The sequence below is a fragment of the Meriones unguiculatus genome, chromosome 11 (genome assembly GCF_030254825.1).
Source record: "Meriones unguiculatus strain TT.TT164.6M chromosome 11, Bangor_MerUng_6.1, whole genome shotgun sequence".
NCBI lineage: Eukaryota > Metazoa > Chordata > Mammalia > Rodentia > Muridae > Meriones > Meriones unguiculatus.
In genome coordinates this window covers 100311756-100326573 of record NC_083359.1, presented here as the reverse complement: position 1 = coordinate 100326573, position 14818 = coordinate 100311756, and the positions used below count along the sequence as shown (strand labels likewise).

The 14818-nt window shown below is 38.4% G+C and overlaps 1 protein-coding gene across 9 annotated transcripts in view; it reads left to right on the top strand.

Moving 5' to 3' along the window:
* The window catches only part of Nvl (nuclear VCP like), a 77200-nt gene that overhangs the window by 24905 nt on the left and 37477 nt on the right, over window positions 1-14818 (top strand). For 8 of the 9 annotated variants that reach the window (XR_009584664.1, XR_009584665.1, XR_009584662.1 and 5 more), the window contains 5 exons: window positions 29-173; window positions 5079-5328; window positions 8197-8415; window positions 10011-10115; window positions 12496-12558. Coding sequence is in view for 5 of the 9 variants with exons in the window: in XM_060364828.1 (XP_060220811.1) it covers window positions 29-173; window positions 5079-5328; window positions 8197-8415; window positions 10011-10115; window positions 12496-12558 (782 nt within the window). In the remaining 4 variants the exon portion in view is untranslated. Of the gene's footprint in view, window positions 1-28; window positions 174-5078; window positions 5329-8196; window positions 8416-10010; window positions 10116-11697; window positions 12241-12495; window positions 12559-14818 lie in introns of those variants that run through there. The other variant, XM_060364831.1, reaches the window with a different exon arrangement.

Sequence of the window (14818 nt, the reverse complement as noted above, 5' to 3'; positions counted from 1 at the left end):
TACTCTTTTTTTGTCTGGTTCTTACTAGATCTGAATAACGTGGCAGCTACAGCTCGAGTCCTAGTTGTTGGAGCTACTAACCGACCAGACTCATTGGACCCTGCTTTGAGACGTGCAGGAAGGTTTGACCGAGAAATATGCCTGGGCATCCCAGATGAAGCATCCAGAGAAAGGTATATTCTTACAGAGTGATGTCGTTTGCATACGGAGCTGAATAGCGTGTTTTGAAAATAAGTGATATGAGATACCATGTAGTTCATGTTCATTCTCTCCCCTGTGTTTCACCTGTCTTGCTCTCTTTCATTGTTCTTTTTCTTTTTACTTTTTTTGGTGTTGGGCTTGTACTAAGGACCTCAAATGTGTTGCCAAACAACCTACCACTGAGCTATATTTCCAGGCTCTTCCCCCTGTCTCTTTAAAATTGACTTGGAAATGAAAAAAATAAGACGATGTTTAACAAAACAACTCACTCATTTGTTTTGGGTTGTTGGGTAGTGATAATCATTGTGTTTTCTTGATTGTTGTGTGTGTTTTAGTTGGCTTACCAGCTAAGTGTCTGTACCTACGGAGTCGTGTAGTGCCGTGTAGTGCATATCCTAGGTATGTCTGAGTACCATTGCACTAGTACCCAAGGCCATATAGCTCATGAAAAGATGCTAGTGAATGCTACCTAATGGTTGGTATAGAAAGAGCAAAAATAGCTGTACACCAAGAACCAAAATAACCAGTATGTCTTTTTTTTTTTTTTTTTTTTTTTTTAAGAAGCACCCTTGAGGCCGTGTGCAGTGGTGCATGCCTGTAATCCTTGTGCTTGGGTGGCAGAGGCAGGCACATTTCTGTGAGTTCAAGGCCGGCCTGGTCTACAAAGCAAGTCCAGACAGCCAGAATTGTTACACCGAGAAACCCTGTCTTGAAAAACAAACAACAAAAGATTGTATTTACTGTTTATGAGTGTTTCGCCTTCATTTATGTCTGTGCACCACATGCATGCTTGATGCCCATGGAGATACGAAAGAATATCTGGAATGTGCAGTTACAGAAGGCAGTTGTGAGCTGCCAGTGGGTACTCGAATCAGATGCAGGTCTTCTGCAAGAGCAGCAAGTGCTTTAAATCACTGAGCCATCTCTTAACACATAACCCTCAACCCTGCCTTTTTGCTTTATAAGAAATTTCCATCATACATGAAAGGAAACCTGTTTTAATTGGTTATTTTTTATATAAAGTTTTTTGAGAACTTCATGCATGCATACAGTGTGTTTTGATCATATTCACCTCCTACTCTGAGCCCTATCCTTGCATGTATACATCCCCACTACTCCATTCCCTCCCGGCTTCAAGTCTGCCTGTCTGTTTTTCTCCTTCCCTCCCTCCCTCCCTTTCTCCCTCCCTCCCTCCCTCTCTCCCCTTCTGTTCAATAACCCAGAGCCTGTGCTGAGGTTTGGGACCATTTACTAGACAGGGTCAGCCTACCACTTAACCTTAAAAGAAAAATAACTCTTCCTCCTCCCAGAACCTATCATTTGTCAGTCTTCAAGAGCAGGAGATCATGAGTTCTTTTCCCCTTCATTGTTACAAAACACCTGAGAATTTTGTGCCCTAAACAATTTATTTTATCTTTACTTGTCATTTCTGCGAATTAAAAGTTTAGAAAGATCTGAGTTGAGCCAAGTATTTCTTTGTGTCATATAGCTTCCGTAGCTGAAGCAAGAGTATAGTTGTGGGTTTATACATCCATGCTTGTGTACATACATACATACATACATACATACACACATACATGTATATTAGATCTGTCTTAACAGTATCTTATCATTTCCCTTTCCTTTCTCTTGTCTAACTTAGGACTTGAAGTGGCCAGTTGCTTACGTGACAGCTTAGGGATTCAATAAGAGACTTTCAGGAAATAGGCCTGGCCAGCATTGCTTTTTAAACCTAGCTTTAGAAGTTACAACATATTAATATCATTATACAAGATGGTTTTGTTACTGAAGTCGGCCCAAATTCAAAGAAAAGATACACCAAATCTTCCCAGTAAGAGAAGGGTCATGCATCTTTGGACGTATTTTAAAACCATTGTAGTGATGGAACTTCATGTATTTATTACCCAGTGTCAACAATTACCAAACAGTTTCAGCCTTTCTGGATTGCCAAAAAGAACTCTGTCCTTTCGATGTAACCTTAATAGCTTTGGATAGTTTTTCCTACTATGTATCCTGGCTAGTTTTATGTGAACTTGATACAAGCTAGTCATTTGAAAGGAAGGAACCTCAATTGAGAAAATGCCTTCATAAGATCCAACTGTAAGGCTTCTTAAAAAAAAAAAAAAATAGTGATTGGGAGAGTGTCCAGCCTATGGTGGATAGTGCCATCCCTGGTTTGGTGGTTCTTTTTCTATAAGAAAACTGGCTGAGCAAGCCTATGAAAAACAAGCCAGTAAGCAGTACCCTTTCAGTAAATAAATGGTTAAGAATATATAAATAATTTGGAGGTAGAAGGCAGATGATCTGTAATTCAAGCCTACTTCTAGGCCAGCGAGGGCTACATAGTGAGACCCTGTCTCCAAATACACACAGACAAGAATTGCAAATAATTATTGTAGATATAGCACCATTAATACTATTAAAATGCTACCAGTGATGTCTTTTTCTTTCTAAAGAGTGTAGTTTGAGGAATAAGTTGTAAAAATTATTAGTGTAGTTTGATTAAGTGTAGTTTAATAAAGTGTAGTTTGATTAAGGAATAATTGTATAATGACAAAACTTACATATCATCTCAGACCAAATAGCCAGGGCCAAAGTCCGCAGCACTGAGCTGCCCATGTATCCTCCCTATCGTGTGAAGAGAATGACACTGCTTCTGTGGTTTTCTTCCTGAGTCTGGACATGAGAAAACCCCAGACAGTACCAGACAAACGCCAGTTGGGAGCATCTTGTAAACACTGGACCAATCCTAGCATGAAATGGGTTGGGGTATACAGAGTTCTCTGTGCTGACTTTGAACTTAACTTAAGACTTAACAACTTAACTTAAGACTTAACTTAAACTTAACAACTTTAGAACTAAAGTTGTTCTAAAAATAAAAAGGTTTTGTTTTGTTTTAAGCTGGGACAAGGTGGTTGTACACTTTTAATCCTAGCATTTGGGAGGCAGAGTCAGGTGGATTTCTGAGCTCAAGGGCAGCCGGGGCTATGTAGAAAGACTTGCTCTCAAAAAAAAAAAAAAAAAGGCAAAAAAGCATTTTTTAGAGCATTAGTCAAAAATGGTAGGAAAGTGGTGGTTGCCTATAATCCCAGCACCTAGGAGGTGACAGTTAGAGAATTAAATGTTTAAGGCTAGCCTGAGCTATATAATATGTATGGGACTAGCCTGGATAATATGAAATCCTGTCTCCAAAAACAACAAAACCTGAACCTTTTAAGCTAAGCTCATCCTGTTACTTACCAATGAATTGTTTAGACTTGTACTGTTAATTCTGAGAACTCCTAATTGTAGTTTGTTTTTTAGTTTTTCGAGACAAGAGTTTCTCTCTGTATCCTTGGCTGTCCTGGACTTGCTTTGTAGACCAGGCTGGCCTTGAATTCACAGAGATCTGCCTGCCTCTGCCTCTGCCTCCGTGAGTGCTGGGCTTTGTACTGACATGGAAAGACCCAAATTGGATAACCTTTCTTTTTGCTAGTGAAATATGCATACACTAGGATCTCCAAAATATGTTTCCTTGACAATTCTCTACAAGTATGAGCACCTCTTTGTATATAATTTACCTTGAAGCCTACATGCTTAGGAAATGGTAGTACCTTAAAGACCTTTTAAAAATAAAGTCTAACACCATTTAGATGCCATCTTAAAAAATTGAAAAAGCATAGATTAGAAGCTGGATGTGATGTTATGTACGTGCAGTCTCTTATACTCAGGAAACTGAGACGGAAAAATCACTTAACTAAAGACAAAAAATTCACCAGGGTAGCATAAGAAGACCCTCATCTTTTAAAATAAACAACATTGATGTATACTGTATTGCCACTTGGACTTAATGATGTGTTTTACATGTACGGTATAGGTCTGAACAACTGGAAATGGTGTAAATTGGAACAGAGCTATCCTAATATAAGATGATGTTAGCTGATCATGGTGGCACACATCTGTAATCTTAGTACTTGGGAGGCGGAGCCAGGAAGATCGAGAGTTCAAGGCCATCCTCTACTACATACAGAGTTTGAGACCACTTTGAGCTGCGTGACCCTGCCTCAAAATTTAAACCCCTGAAATGTTGGATGTTAGATATATCAAGATAAATACCATTATGAAACCTCCATTTTGTATAATGAATTATGTGCTTGTAAAAAATAACTTTTATACCTGGACATGATGGAACATGGCTTTAATTCCAGTTTTTGGGTGGCAGAAGCAGTCTGAGTTCAGCCTCTTCTGTATATCAAGTTGCAGGACTGCAAGGGCTACACGCTAAGACCCTTTTTAAAGAGGAAAAAGACAACTTTTGGTGCTCAATAGAGTATGGTTTGAGTGTGGCAGTTTCTCTTTCTGATAAGTGCATATTTAATTTGCTCTGCAAGTATCCCCAAAGCTGTTTGCTCTACAGTATTGCAAAACACTTAAACATGGATTTAGAAAACCAAACAACTGTTTATAATCATTTTAGTGCATAGGATAGTTCCCAGTAAGCAGATACTTAGCAAAAGCTTTTCCGTAATAAAGTTGGGTATATAGTAATGATTATGTATTTATTGAATGAATGACTTATTTCATTATACTGTATTAGGAATTAATATACTATAACCTTTCACGTAAACATAGGTACGAATTTGCTTTTACTGTTTGTCTAGGAGCTTGAATTTTTTTTCTTTTCTTTCTTTTTTTTTTTTGTTTTTTTTTTTGTTTGTTTGTTTGTTTTGAGACAGGGTTTTTCTCTTTAGCCTTTTCTGTCCTGTACTTGCTTTGTAGACCAGGCTGGCCTTGAACCTATTGCAGTCCGACTGCCTCTGCTTCTGTGGATGCTGGGAATACAGGTGTGTGCCACTGCACCCTGCTAGTCTGAATTTCTTAAACTGTCTTTTCTGCAGAATTCTCCAGACGTTGTGCCGAAAACTGAGACTTCCAGAAACGTTTAATTTTTGTCACCTAGCACACCTAACGCCAGGCTTTGTTGGTGCCGATCTGATGGCACTTTGCCGAGAGGCAGCTATGTGTGCAGTCAATAGGGTCTTGATGACTCACCAAGAACAGCAGAAGAAAAATGCTGAGATTGAAGGTTCGCCCTCTGAAGGAGACCAGGAGAAAAGGCTGGGAGCTGAGCCCACTTCTGAAACACAAGTACTGTTCTTTCTCTTGCTTTCTACTCATGCCATGTCAGTATGATTGAGAGTTAGTCCTTTACAGAAAACACTTGCAGCCCCTGCTAGGCCATTGGCAGTTAGTGACACTTATGGTTAAACTGGCAAGTCATATCTCGTAACAGGTAACATACAGCATTATGTAATTTAGGTAGGTGGCTTCTGGAAGTTATGTGAAGAAAATAGTATTTTTCTCATTTGTTTTGAAAGACAGTAAGTTTAACATGCTGTGACTTTCCCAGGTCTACCTTCTCTGCTATACTAAGCAGGTACTCAAATCCAGTCTTCTGTTTTTAAACCAGTTGTTTTCCCTTATTTGAAACTATCATTATGTTAACCATGATAAACTCTTTTTTTATATATAGCATTGTATTCAATTTAGGATTTTAATTTCATTTGTTTATTTGGAAGTAGGTTTTACTTATTTTTTTTTAATTTTTAATTTAATTTAAAAAAATATTTATTATTTATACACTATTATACCTGCACGTGTGCCTACAGACCAGAAGAGGGCACCAGATCTCATTATAGATGGTTATGAGCCACCATGTGGTTGCTGAGAATGGAACTCATGACCTTTGGAAGAACACCCAGTGCTCTTAACCAGTGAGCCATCTCTCCGGCCCTTATTTTTATTTTTTTAAATTGCAGTTCCAACTGACTTCAAGCTTAAAACAGTCATCCTGCTTCAGCTTCTAAACTATAGGCATTAGCTCTCATGGTGATAGTGCAGGATTATGACCTGATTTGATGACTGGTTGATTTTTAAAAATCAGTTTAGTAAAGCAGGTTTTCTAATCTGTAAAAAATAAAATAGTTTCACAAAAATGTTAGAAATACTATGTTTCTCAATTTCCAGTTAGGTAACTATTTTCATACATACACTGGAAGATGGTGCTGGATGCCTTATATGGGATTTACCACATAATTCTACTAAGTAGAGCTATATTTTATTTCACTTTTCTTTTAGATTTTATTGTTTTTGTGTATTAGTGTTTTGCCTGCATGTGTCAATGTGCAAGCATGTGTGCTAGTGGAAGTCAGAAGAGAGCTTCTGATCCTCTGGGACTAGAGTTACATACGGTTGTGAGCCACTTGTGGGTGCTGGGTGGGAAACTGATCCCAGGTCCTCCATGAGAGCAGCAAGTACTATTAACCACTGAGCCAATTCTCAACTCTAGAGCTGTATTTTAAAACTTATTTTCTTCAATTTAACTTTTATATGAACTTAGCTTAACCTTGGGGCTTACATTAGTCCAGGTTTGTCTGTTATTAATAAATAATTATCACTAATGTTTCTAAGTGCTAGAAACAAAAAATGAAAAATCAGGTTTTGCATTTAAATACCTTGACACAGTATGACTTCAGGGAGAAATAAAAGAGCACAATAAGTATCAGAATTTCTCAAATAATACATTTACAAAGGTATTGGTTATTTGTTTCATTTTAATTTATTTTATGTGTACTAATGTTTACATGTGTGCATGTCTGTGCACCACATGCGTGCCTGGCATCTGAGGAAGCTAGAAGAGGACATTGGATGCCTTGGAACAATAGTTACACCCAGTTCTGAGTGGCCATGTGGGTGCTGAGGGTTGAGCTTGGGTCCTCCGGATTTGCAGCCAGTGTTTAGCCGTCACTCCAGTCTGGGTCTGGTGGCTTTAATGGCAGCAGTTTGCTACATAGTCTTGCCTACCTTGATAATCTGGCTGAGTCAAATACAGGTTTTTCTATTTTAATCTTAGTTACTAGTATTAACTTTCCTAGCACAAAGCACACAGAAAAAAAAAATCAGTGTCTGTCTATATGTATAGATGTTGGATATAGAATAAATAAAAGCTAAAACGGGCTAGAGAGATGGTTTACTGTTAAGAGCACTGGCTCCTCTTCTAGAGGATCTGTGTTCAAATCCCAGTACCCACATGGCAGCTCACAACTGTCTATAACTTCAGTCCTTGAAGACCAACCCCCTCTTCTAGCCCCTACAGGTATCAGACTTTGACGGTGTGCACACACATACATGTAGGCAGAACACCTCTTCCCATGAATTAATTAAGTAAAGAAATTTTGCCAGGTGGTGATGGTGCATGCCTCTAATCTTAGCACTTGGGAGGCAGAGGCAGGTAGATTTCTGTAAGTTCAAGGTCACTCTGGTCTACACATCCAGTTCCAGGACAGCCAGGGCTACCTAGAGAAACCCTGCCTTGGTGTGAGATGGGCGGGATAGGGTGGGATTTGTTTTTGTCCCTTATTGGTCTTCATAAAGCAAGAAATTTACCTTTGAAGTTCAAGATTCATTGAACTAGGAAGGTTGCCTTTTGTAGATTTGGTTGATAATGCGTTAGAAAAACTTATGAATATATAATTATAATGAATTATAATTTTTTGCCAGAATAACTTTGTCTTAAGTCAGCTGCTTTGTGACTATTTAGAAATGAAATGGAATTGATGAAATGGGTATTGGCCAGCAGCCTATGTTTGTGTTATCTAACCCTAATTTAAGATTTAGCATCATGTTTAATATCAAATCAATCTCTCTCCTCTTTCTTCCTTAATCTGACCATGCTGGCCTCAAACTTACATATTAGCTGAGGATGACTTTGAGTGGCATGGGCCACTAACACTGGCCTGGAAATTTGCTTTTATATATCTTGACTTTAATTGATATATCCTTGTTTAACCAAATATATAATCTCCTTAGAATGGAATGAATATATCTTGTGTAAAGGAGAGATAAATTATTATTATAATACATAGTTTATTATGTTCACTGTAACTTAGAGAATCTTGGAATATTTAAATTACATGTATTGCTTCACATTTTTTTCCTTTAATTGTTATCTTGAAGGATGAATTGCAGAGGCTGTTGGGGTTGCTAAGAGACCAAGATCCCCTCTCAGAGGAACAGATGCAAGGACTATGCATTGAATTAAATGATTTCATTGTTGCTCTAGCAGAAGTTCAGCCTTCTGCCAAAAGGGAAGGCTTTGTAACTGTCCCGAATGTGACATGGGCCGATATTGGTGCCCTGGAAGATATTAGAGAAGAGCTCATAATGGCAATATTGGTAGGTATATCAGCTATCAGTGATACTGGCATTGGTCATGAGTTAGTATCTAAAAGAAAATTTGTATCTATGTCTACCAGGTTATATCATTGAGAAAAACATTTTAGACATTTATTTTTTATTTTATGTGTATTAGTATTTTGCCTGCATGTGTGTACGTGTGCTGTGTGTGTACATGCCTAGTACAGGCAAAGGTCTGAAAACATCGATCTTGTGGAACTAGAGTTATAGATTATTGAGAACCACTTCTTGTAGGTACTAGAAGATGAATCCAAGTTCTCTGTAAGAGCAATAAGTGCTCTTAACCATTGAACCATCTTTATAGCCCCCAAATACATCTATTGACTATATTAAAATATAGCTATTAAAATATAAAATATAGCTATATAAATATAGCTTTACTGAGATATAATTCAAATATTATAATAGGAAATTCAGTCTCAGTTTGTCTTTTTTTTTTAAGTCGAACTGTCCTGACAGTAAGATGTCATTCTCTTGAGATGCTTCATACTCATTAATTTTGGTTGTGTTTGGTTACTCCTATAGTGAATCCAAGAAAAACAAATTCAGGTTTCATTCAAGATCACTTCATGTGAAAACCACCTTCTTGGTCATATTCAAGAGGGTCAAGGCAGTTGACACCCATGAAACTTTGGATTGATTTAGTTTACTTTTCTGCTTACTGATTATTTTAACTGAATTATGGTCCATTTAAGAAGTGTGTGCTACCAATGTGAAAGCACACTCAGATTCTAGAGAACAGGCACATGTGGCATTTGACTGTATGCCAGGTCTACTGCCTTGATTTCCTGGAGAAAGCTATCACCTTTCTAATTTAGTTCATAACTTGGAAATTTGGTTGAGTTTCTAAAACTTGATTTTAATATATTGAAATTGGCTTGGGGGAATAGCTCAGTGGGTAAAGCATTTACCATGCAAAGGATATGAGTTTGTATTCCCAGAAGCCATGTTAAATCAGATACAGTAGTGAAAGTCTATAACTACATCACTCTTAAGAGGCAGAGGCAGGAAGGGTCCCTGGAAACCTGGGACCTAGCCTGCTTGGTACACACAACCAAAAAAATAAAGAGACCCTGATTCAAAGAAGATAGAAGGCAAGGATCAAAGATTGTCCTCTGACCCACGCAAACACTGGCACACACATTATAATGATAAAAAGAATGAAATAGTATATCTTTTTGTCTAAAATATTCTCATAATTTACCTGTATGTATAAATTCCTTAAGAACAGTGAGTTTGGCTTTACTTGATAATACACACCTTTAGTCTTTGTTCTTAGGAGACAGAGGCAGGTGGGTCTTTGAACTTGAGGCCAGCCTGGTCTACATATTGAGATCGAGTCAAGCAAGACTATATATATAGTGTGACCCTGTCTCAAAAAAGAAAAAGAAAGAAGAAAAAAGAGAGCTTTTCCTGTTTATCACCATGTATTGTGTACCTGATATCTGAAGCAAGGGTCAGCAGGCTACTGTCATTTTCAGGCCTTGTGGTCAGGGTTGAGTATAAGAGATGAAGTACATTTGAAGATTTAGAGAACTATAATGAGGAGTCATTGTTGGCATTGTTTTTTCTAGGCACCAGTACGCAACCCAGACCAGTTCAGGACTCTTGGTTTGGGGACTCCAGCTGGCATCCTCCTAGCTGGTCCTCCTGGATGTGGAAAAACTCTGTTAGCAAAGGTAAGGCATAAGTTCTACTGCACGCATTGTATTTCTTGCCTTCAGTAGGATAATAAAGCTTTAAATAACATCATGAAGTAAACCTTGCAAACTTTCTGCAAAGCTGATTTTAGCAAAATAGTTTTTTTATAGATTTTTTTTTCAATAAAATTTTCTACATCATTTGTCCTTTAGAACAAAATTGTTTTAATTGGCTGTGTCAGTATCATTCCTGTAAAAGAAGCAAGAAAAGGGTCCTGTCCTCTGAGGACAGAAAGCCTTATATGTCTCTCACAGTTACGGAACATTTTATGAACTCACCATTCATTCTTGCTCATTTGAATCTTTGTATTGTCCAAGTATTAGTACATAACTTTAGTTTGTAGCTGATCTTGTTTCTTGCTTTTTATTATAACTAGAATATTTTTCACTATGTTCTTTACAGTATTAAAAGAAAACTTTCTGCAATAGAAAATATAAATTAGCAAAAGGGAAAAACGTTTATAATCTACTACTGCTTTCTGCTACCACTGTTTAATTTTTATGCATATCAAGATATAATATATGCAAGATAGTTTGTTAATGAGCTTTTGTTATGATAAAATGCCTGAACAACTTAGGTGAAGGGACATAGTTTGTTTGGCTCATGATTTCTGAGATTTTAGTCTAGTATATCTAGTCTCCATGTTTCTGTGCTTATGGTAAGGGGGAACATCATGGAAAAAGGGTAACAAAGGAAAGTAGCTCACCTCATGGCAGCTGGGAAGCAGAGAGAGGAAGAAAGTGGGACAAGATAAATCTTTCCAGAACGTGCCCCTGATGACTTACATTTTCAAGCATTCCACTACCTCTGAGTAATGAGATTAAATACCCTCCCCAACTCCCACCTCCAATCAGGATTTCTCTGTGTAGCCTTGGCTGTCCTAGAACCAAGCTGTCCTCATGCTCACAGAGGTCTACCTGCCTCTCCCTCCCAAGTGCTGGGATTAAAGACAAGAGCCACCACAAACCCAGGAGATTGAATTATGAATGTAGCAATCAGTATCATTTAGTTCAAATCAAACTTAGGATCCTGTTAATTCCTAGAACCCTGTCAGTAGAAGTTAAGCCTTTTCCATACAAAGATTTGGAAAATGTCTCATATCTAAATCATGACAATAATACGTGTAAATTTTTTAAAAATGTAAAATATCTTTTTAATTTTGTTAATTACGGGAAGTAGTGTCTTGTCCTGTGTTCTAGGTTGGCTTAGAACTCATGTATTGCAGGCTGACCTCAGACTCCTACAAATCATTTCTTAGCCTCCTATTGGCTGGGATTATAAGTGTATTATTATACCTAGCTTCAAATAAAAGGTCTTCAAACACACTTTTCTTGCTTAGCATTACTTCCTGAATACAGTGTTTTTGGAATTTAAGAAAAAAAATCATTTGTACCATATGTGTGCCTGGGGCCCAGGGTTGTCAAAGGAAAGCATCAGAAACCCTGCAACTAGAGTTACAGATGGTTCTATCCACTAGCAGGTCCTCTGGACAAACATCTAGTGCTTTAACCATTGAGTCGTTCTCTCCAGTCCCTGAACACACTATTTTTAATACCTTAGGCTGAAGAGATGGCCAGTGAGCAGTATAAGGCACTTGTTACCAAACCTGATGGCCTGAATTCAATCCCAGCACCCACACTGACGAAGAAGGAACTGACTCATGCAGAAGAGTGCTGTAAAGCACGTGTCCCCCCTCCCATATACACATGCATACACAAATAAGTAAATGTAACAAAAAAATGTAAGGATTTTTAGTGTCTGAGTTATATTTTGCCATAGAGCTGTTTTGTAGTTTATGGTAATATGGATATGGTTGTGGAAGCTTGTAGTCTCAGCACTTTGGAGCTAGAGTCAGGAGGATCAGGAGATTAAGGTTATCCTCTGCTACACGGTGAGTTTGAGGCCAGCCTAGGCCACATGAGACCTTGATTCAAAAAAACCAACTGAGCAGACAAAAATCTAATTACATTACATAATCGTGTATTCACTGGTAATTTTATTAGAATGTAGTCCTAAACCATTTTTCAGTGAATAGAGTGCATATTTTTAAAGTATATCAAGGTGGCTTTCTAAAGGTTTGTACCATTAGTAAAGTGAGTATTCATCTCACAACTTAAATTCGTAATGGCCATTTAAAATTGTTTTTCTTTTTTTAGCTGGCCTGGAACTCATTGTGTAGAGTCGACTGGCCTTGAGCTCTCAGAAGTGTGCCTGCTTCTGCCTCTCAGTTGCTGGGTTTAAAGGTGTATACATGGCACCATACCTGGTTTAAAAGTTCTCTTAATATTTGACAACCCAGTAAGTACAAAGGGTTTTTCCTATTTGTCTTATTTGTATCTTTTTGTTTCCTCTGGGTAGGCTGTGGCAAATGAGTCTGGACTGAATTTTATATCTGTCAAAGGCCCTGAATTATTAAATATGGTAAGTTGTGTGGCAGCAGTCATTATTTTAATTAAGATAAACTGTGACGATTCTTATTATAGGATTTGGTGCTCTCAGATCTTAGGACAGTTGTGACATTTTGACAAAATCTCTGATGTAGAATAGGAAGATTGAGCTTGCTCTAACGGGGTTTGTAAATGCTTCTTGAATAAGCATATGATCTTGAGTTTCTGTACCTCTAAACTGGAAATGATTTATTGCAGTTATTAACATTGAAATGTGTTTGTTCTCTTCTATTTACTTGTCAGAAATTTCAAATGCATTGTTGAAGAGCCTGCAAAGTATGAGTTGTGTGTGTGCGAATGCGTGTGTACAGGTGCATGGAGGTCAGGAGCTGCTTGGGTGTTGTTCTTTAGGAGCTGTCCACCTTGTGTGTTGAGACAAGTCCTCTTGTTGGGCCCACGGGCTTGTGAGACTATACTGCCGTCTGGTGAACTCCAGGAACGTGCCCTTTCTGCCTCCCGAGTGCCCACCCTCTTCAGTGGGTGCTGGGAATGGAACTTGTTCTCATGCATGCAGGGAAGCACATACCAGCTGAGCTGTCTGGCCAGCTCTTGGTTACTTCTCCTTTGCTGACCAGTACAGATAAGGAATGCTTAGTGTGGAGAAGCGTTGTAACTGGAAGGACTTGTCAGTTGGAATACTGTAGTAGTGTTGAGGTTTGAATTTGTGTCGTGTGGCTTGCTGATCTGTATATAAACAAGTAGAAGTGCTTTGCAAGAAAGAAATTACTAAAGGTTGTGTCTTCTGCACTTGCTTCAAACCTAAGAGACTTGGATTTTTGAGACAAGGTTTCTCTGTGTAGCCTTGGCTGTCCTGGACTCAATTTCTGTAAATTCTATAAATTGGCTGGCCTTGAACTCAAGTGATCTGCCTAGCTCTGCCTCCCGGAGTGCTTGCTGGGATTTCAGGTTTGTGCCACCGTGCCCCATTGAGACCTTTTTTTTCCTGCCATCCGTACATAAAGCAAAAAGGTTATTCAGTATTTGTCATATATTTAAACAACAACAAAAAATAGATTGCATTAATTTATTTTCTTTTCATCCTGACAGAATAAGAGATCAAATCAGGTGTGTTCAGGATCTATACCTGACAAAAAAGCAGAAACAACATGAGGAAAAGATGTATTGTCACTGTTGTAGAAGGTTAGCACCATTATAGAGAAACAGCTTGGTGGAATAGCTTTCATTTTAATCTGTGAGGTGGTGCCCCTCACTTTTAGGTTGAGGCCTCAGACATCTTCAGAGGTATGCCTTCCCCGTTCTCTAGGTGATTTTAAATCCAGTCACATTGACAATGGACATTAACATTATATTCATGCTACTTGTTCAGTGTTTTTTCTTTGGGTGCCAAGGATTGAATCTAGAGCTGGTCTCAGGAAGCTCAGTGTGCTCTCTGATTAGCTACTCCCCATCTTTTATATTTTTCTAGAGTTGGGGATGGAAATCCCAGCACTCCCCACCCCTTCTCTCATCTTTTCTGCTGTGTTTAACTTTTCCTATTAAAGTTTATACTTTACTTTCTGTGGCCTTTTTATGTACCTTTGTACCTTCCTTATTTAATAATTGTTTAATTTCTAATGAAGGATATATTGTATATTGTAAATGAACCTTCAAGGTAGTTGATTGGTAGGCAATAAAGTTGTAGTTGAAGAGCCTTTATATCAAGTTAGAATTTAGATGCTGTGTTTAGAATAGGTGCTAATAGATACATTAAATTAAAGCAAGAGTAAAATATTTTGAAGACAAAATTTTTAAATTGGTATGAAATAGTTGGAGAATATAAGAAGTTTTAGGAGTGCAGGGAATCTTATGAAAGAAGAGGGAGTTATTAAGACCTGGAGAGAACAGGAGCTCCACAAGGAGAGCAACAATACCAAAATATCTGGGTACAGGGGTCTTTTCTGAGACTGATACTCCAACCAAGGACCATTCATGGATATTACCTAGAACCCCTGCTCAGATGTAGCACATGGCAACTCAGTATCCAAGTGAGTGCCCTAGAAAGGGGAACAGGGACTGTCTCTGACATGAACTCAATAGCTGGCTCTTTGACCACCACCCCCTGAGTGGGGAACAGCCTTGCCAGGCCACAAAGAAGGACAGTGCAGCCAGTCCTGATAAGACCTGATAAACTAGGGTCAAATGGAAGGGAAGGAGGACCTTCCCTATCAGTGGACTTGGAAGGGGCATGGGAAGAGAAAAGGGAGGGAGGGTAGGATTGGTAGGGAGTGAGGGAG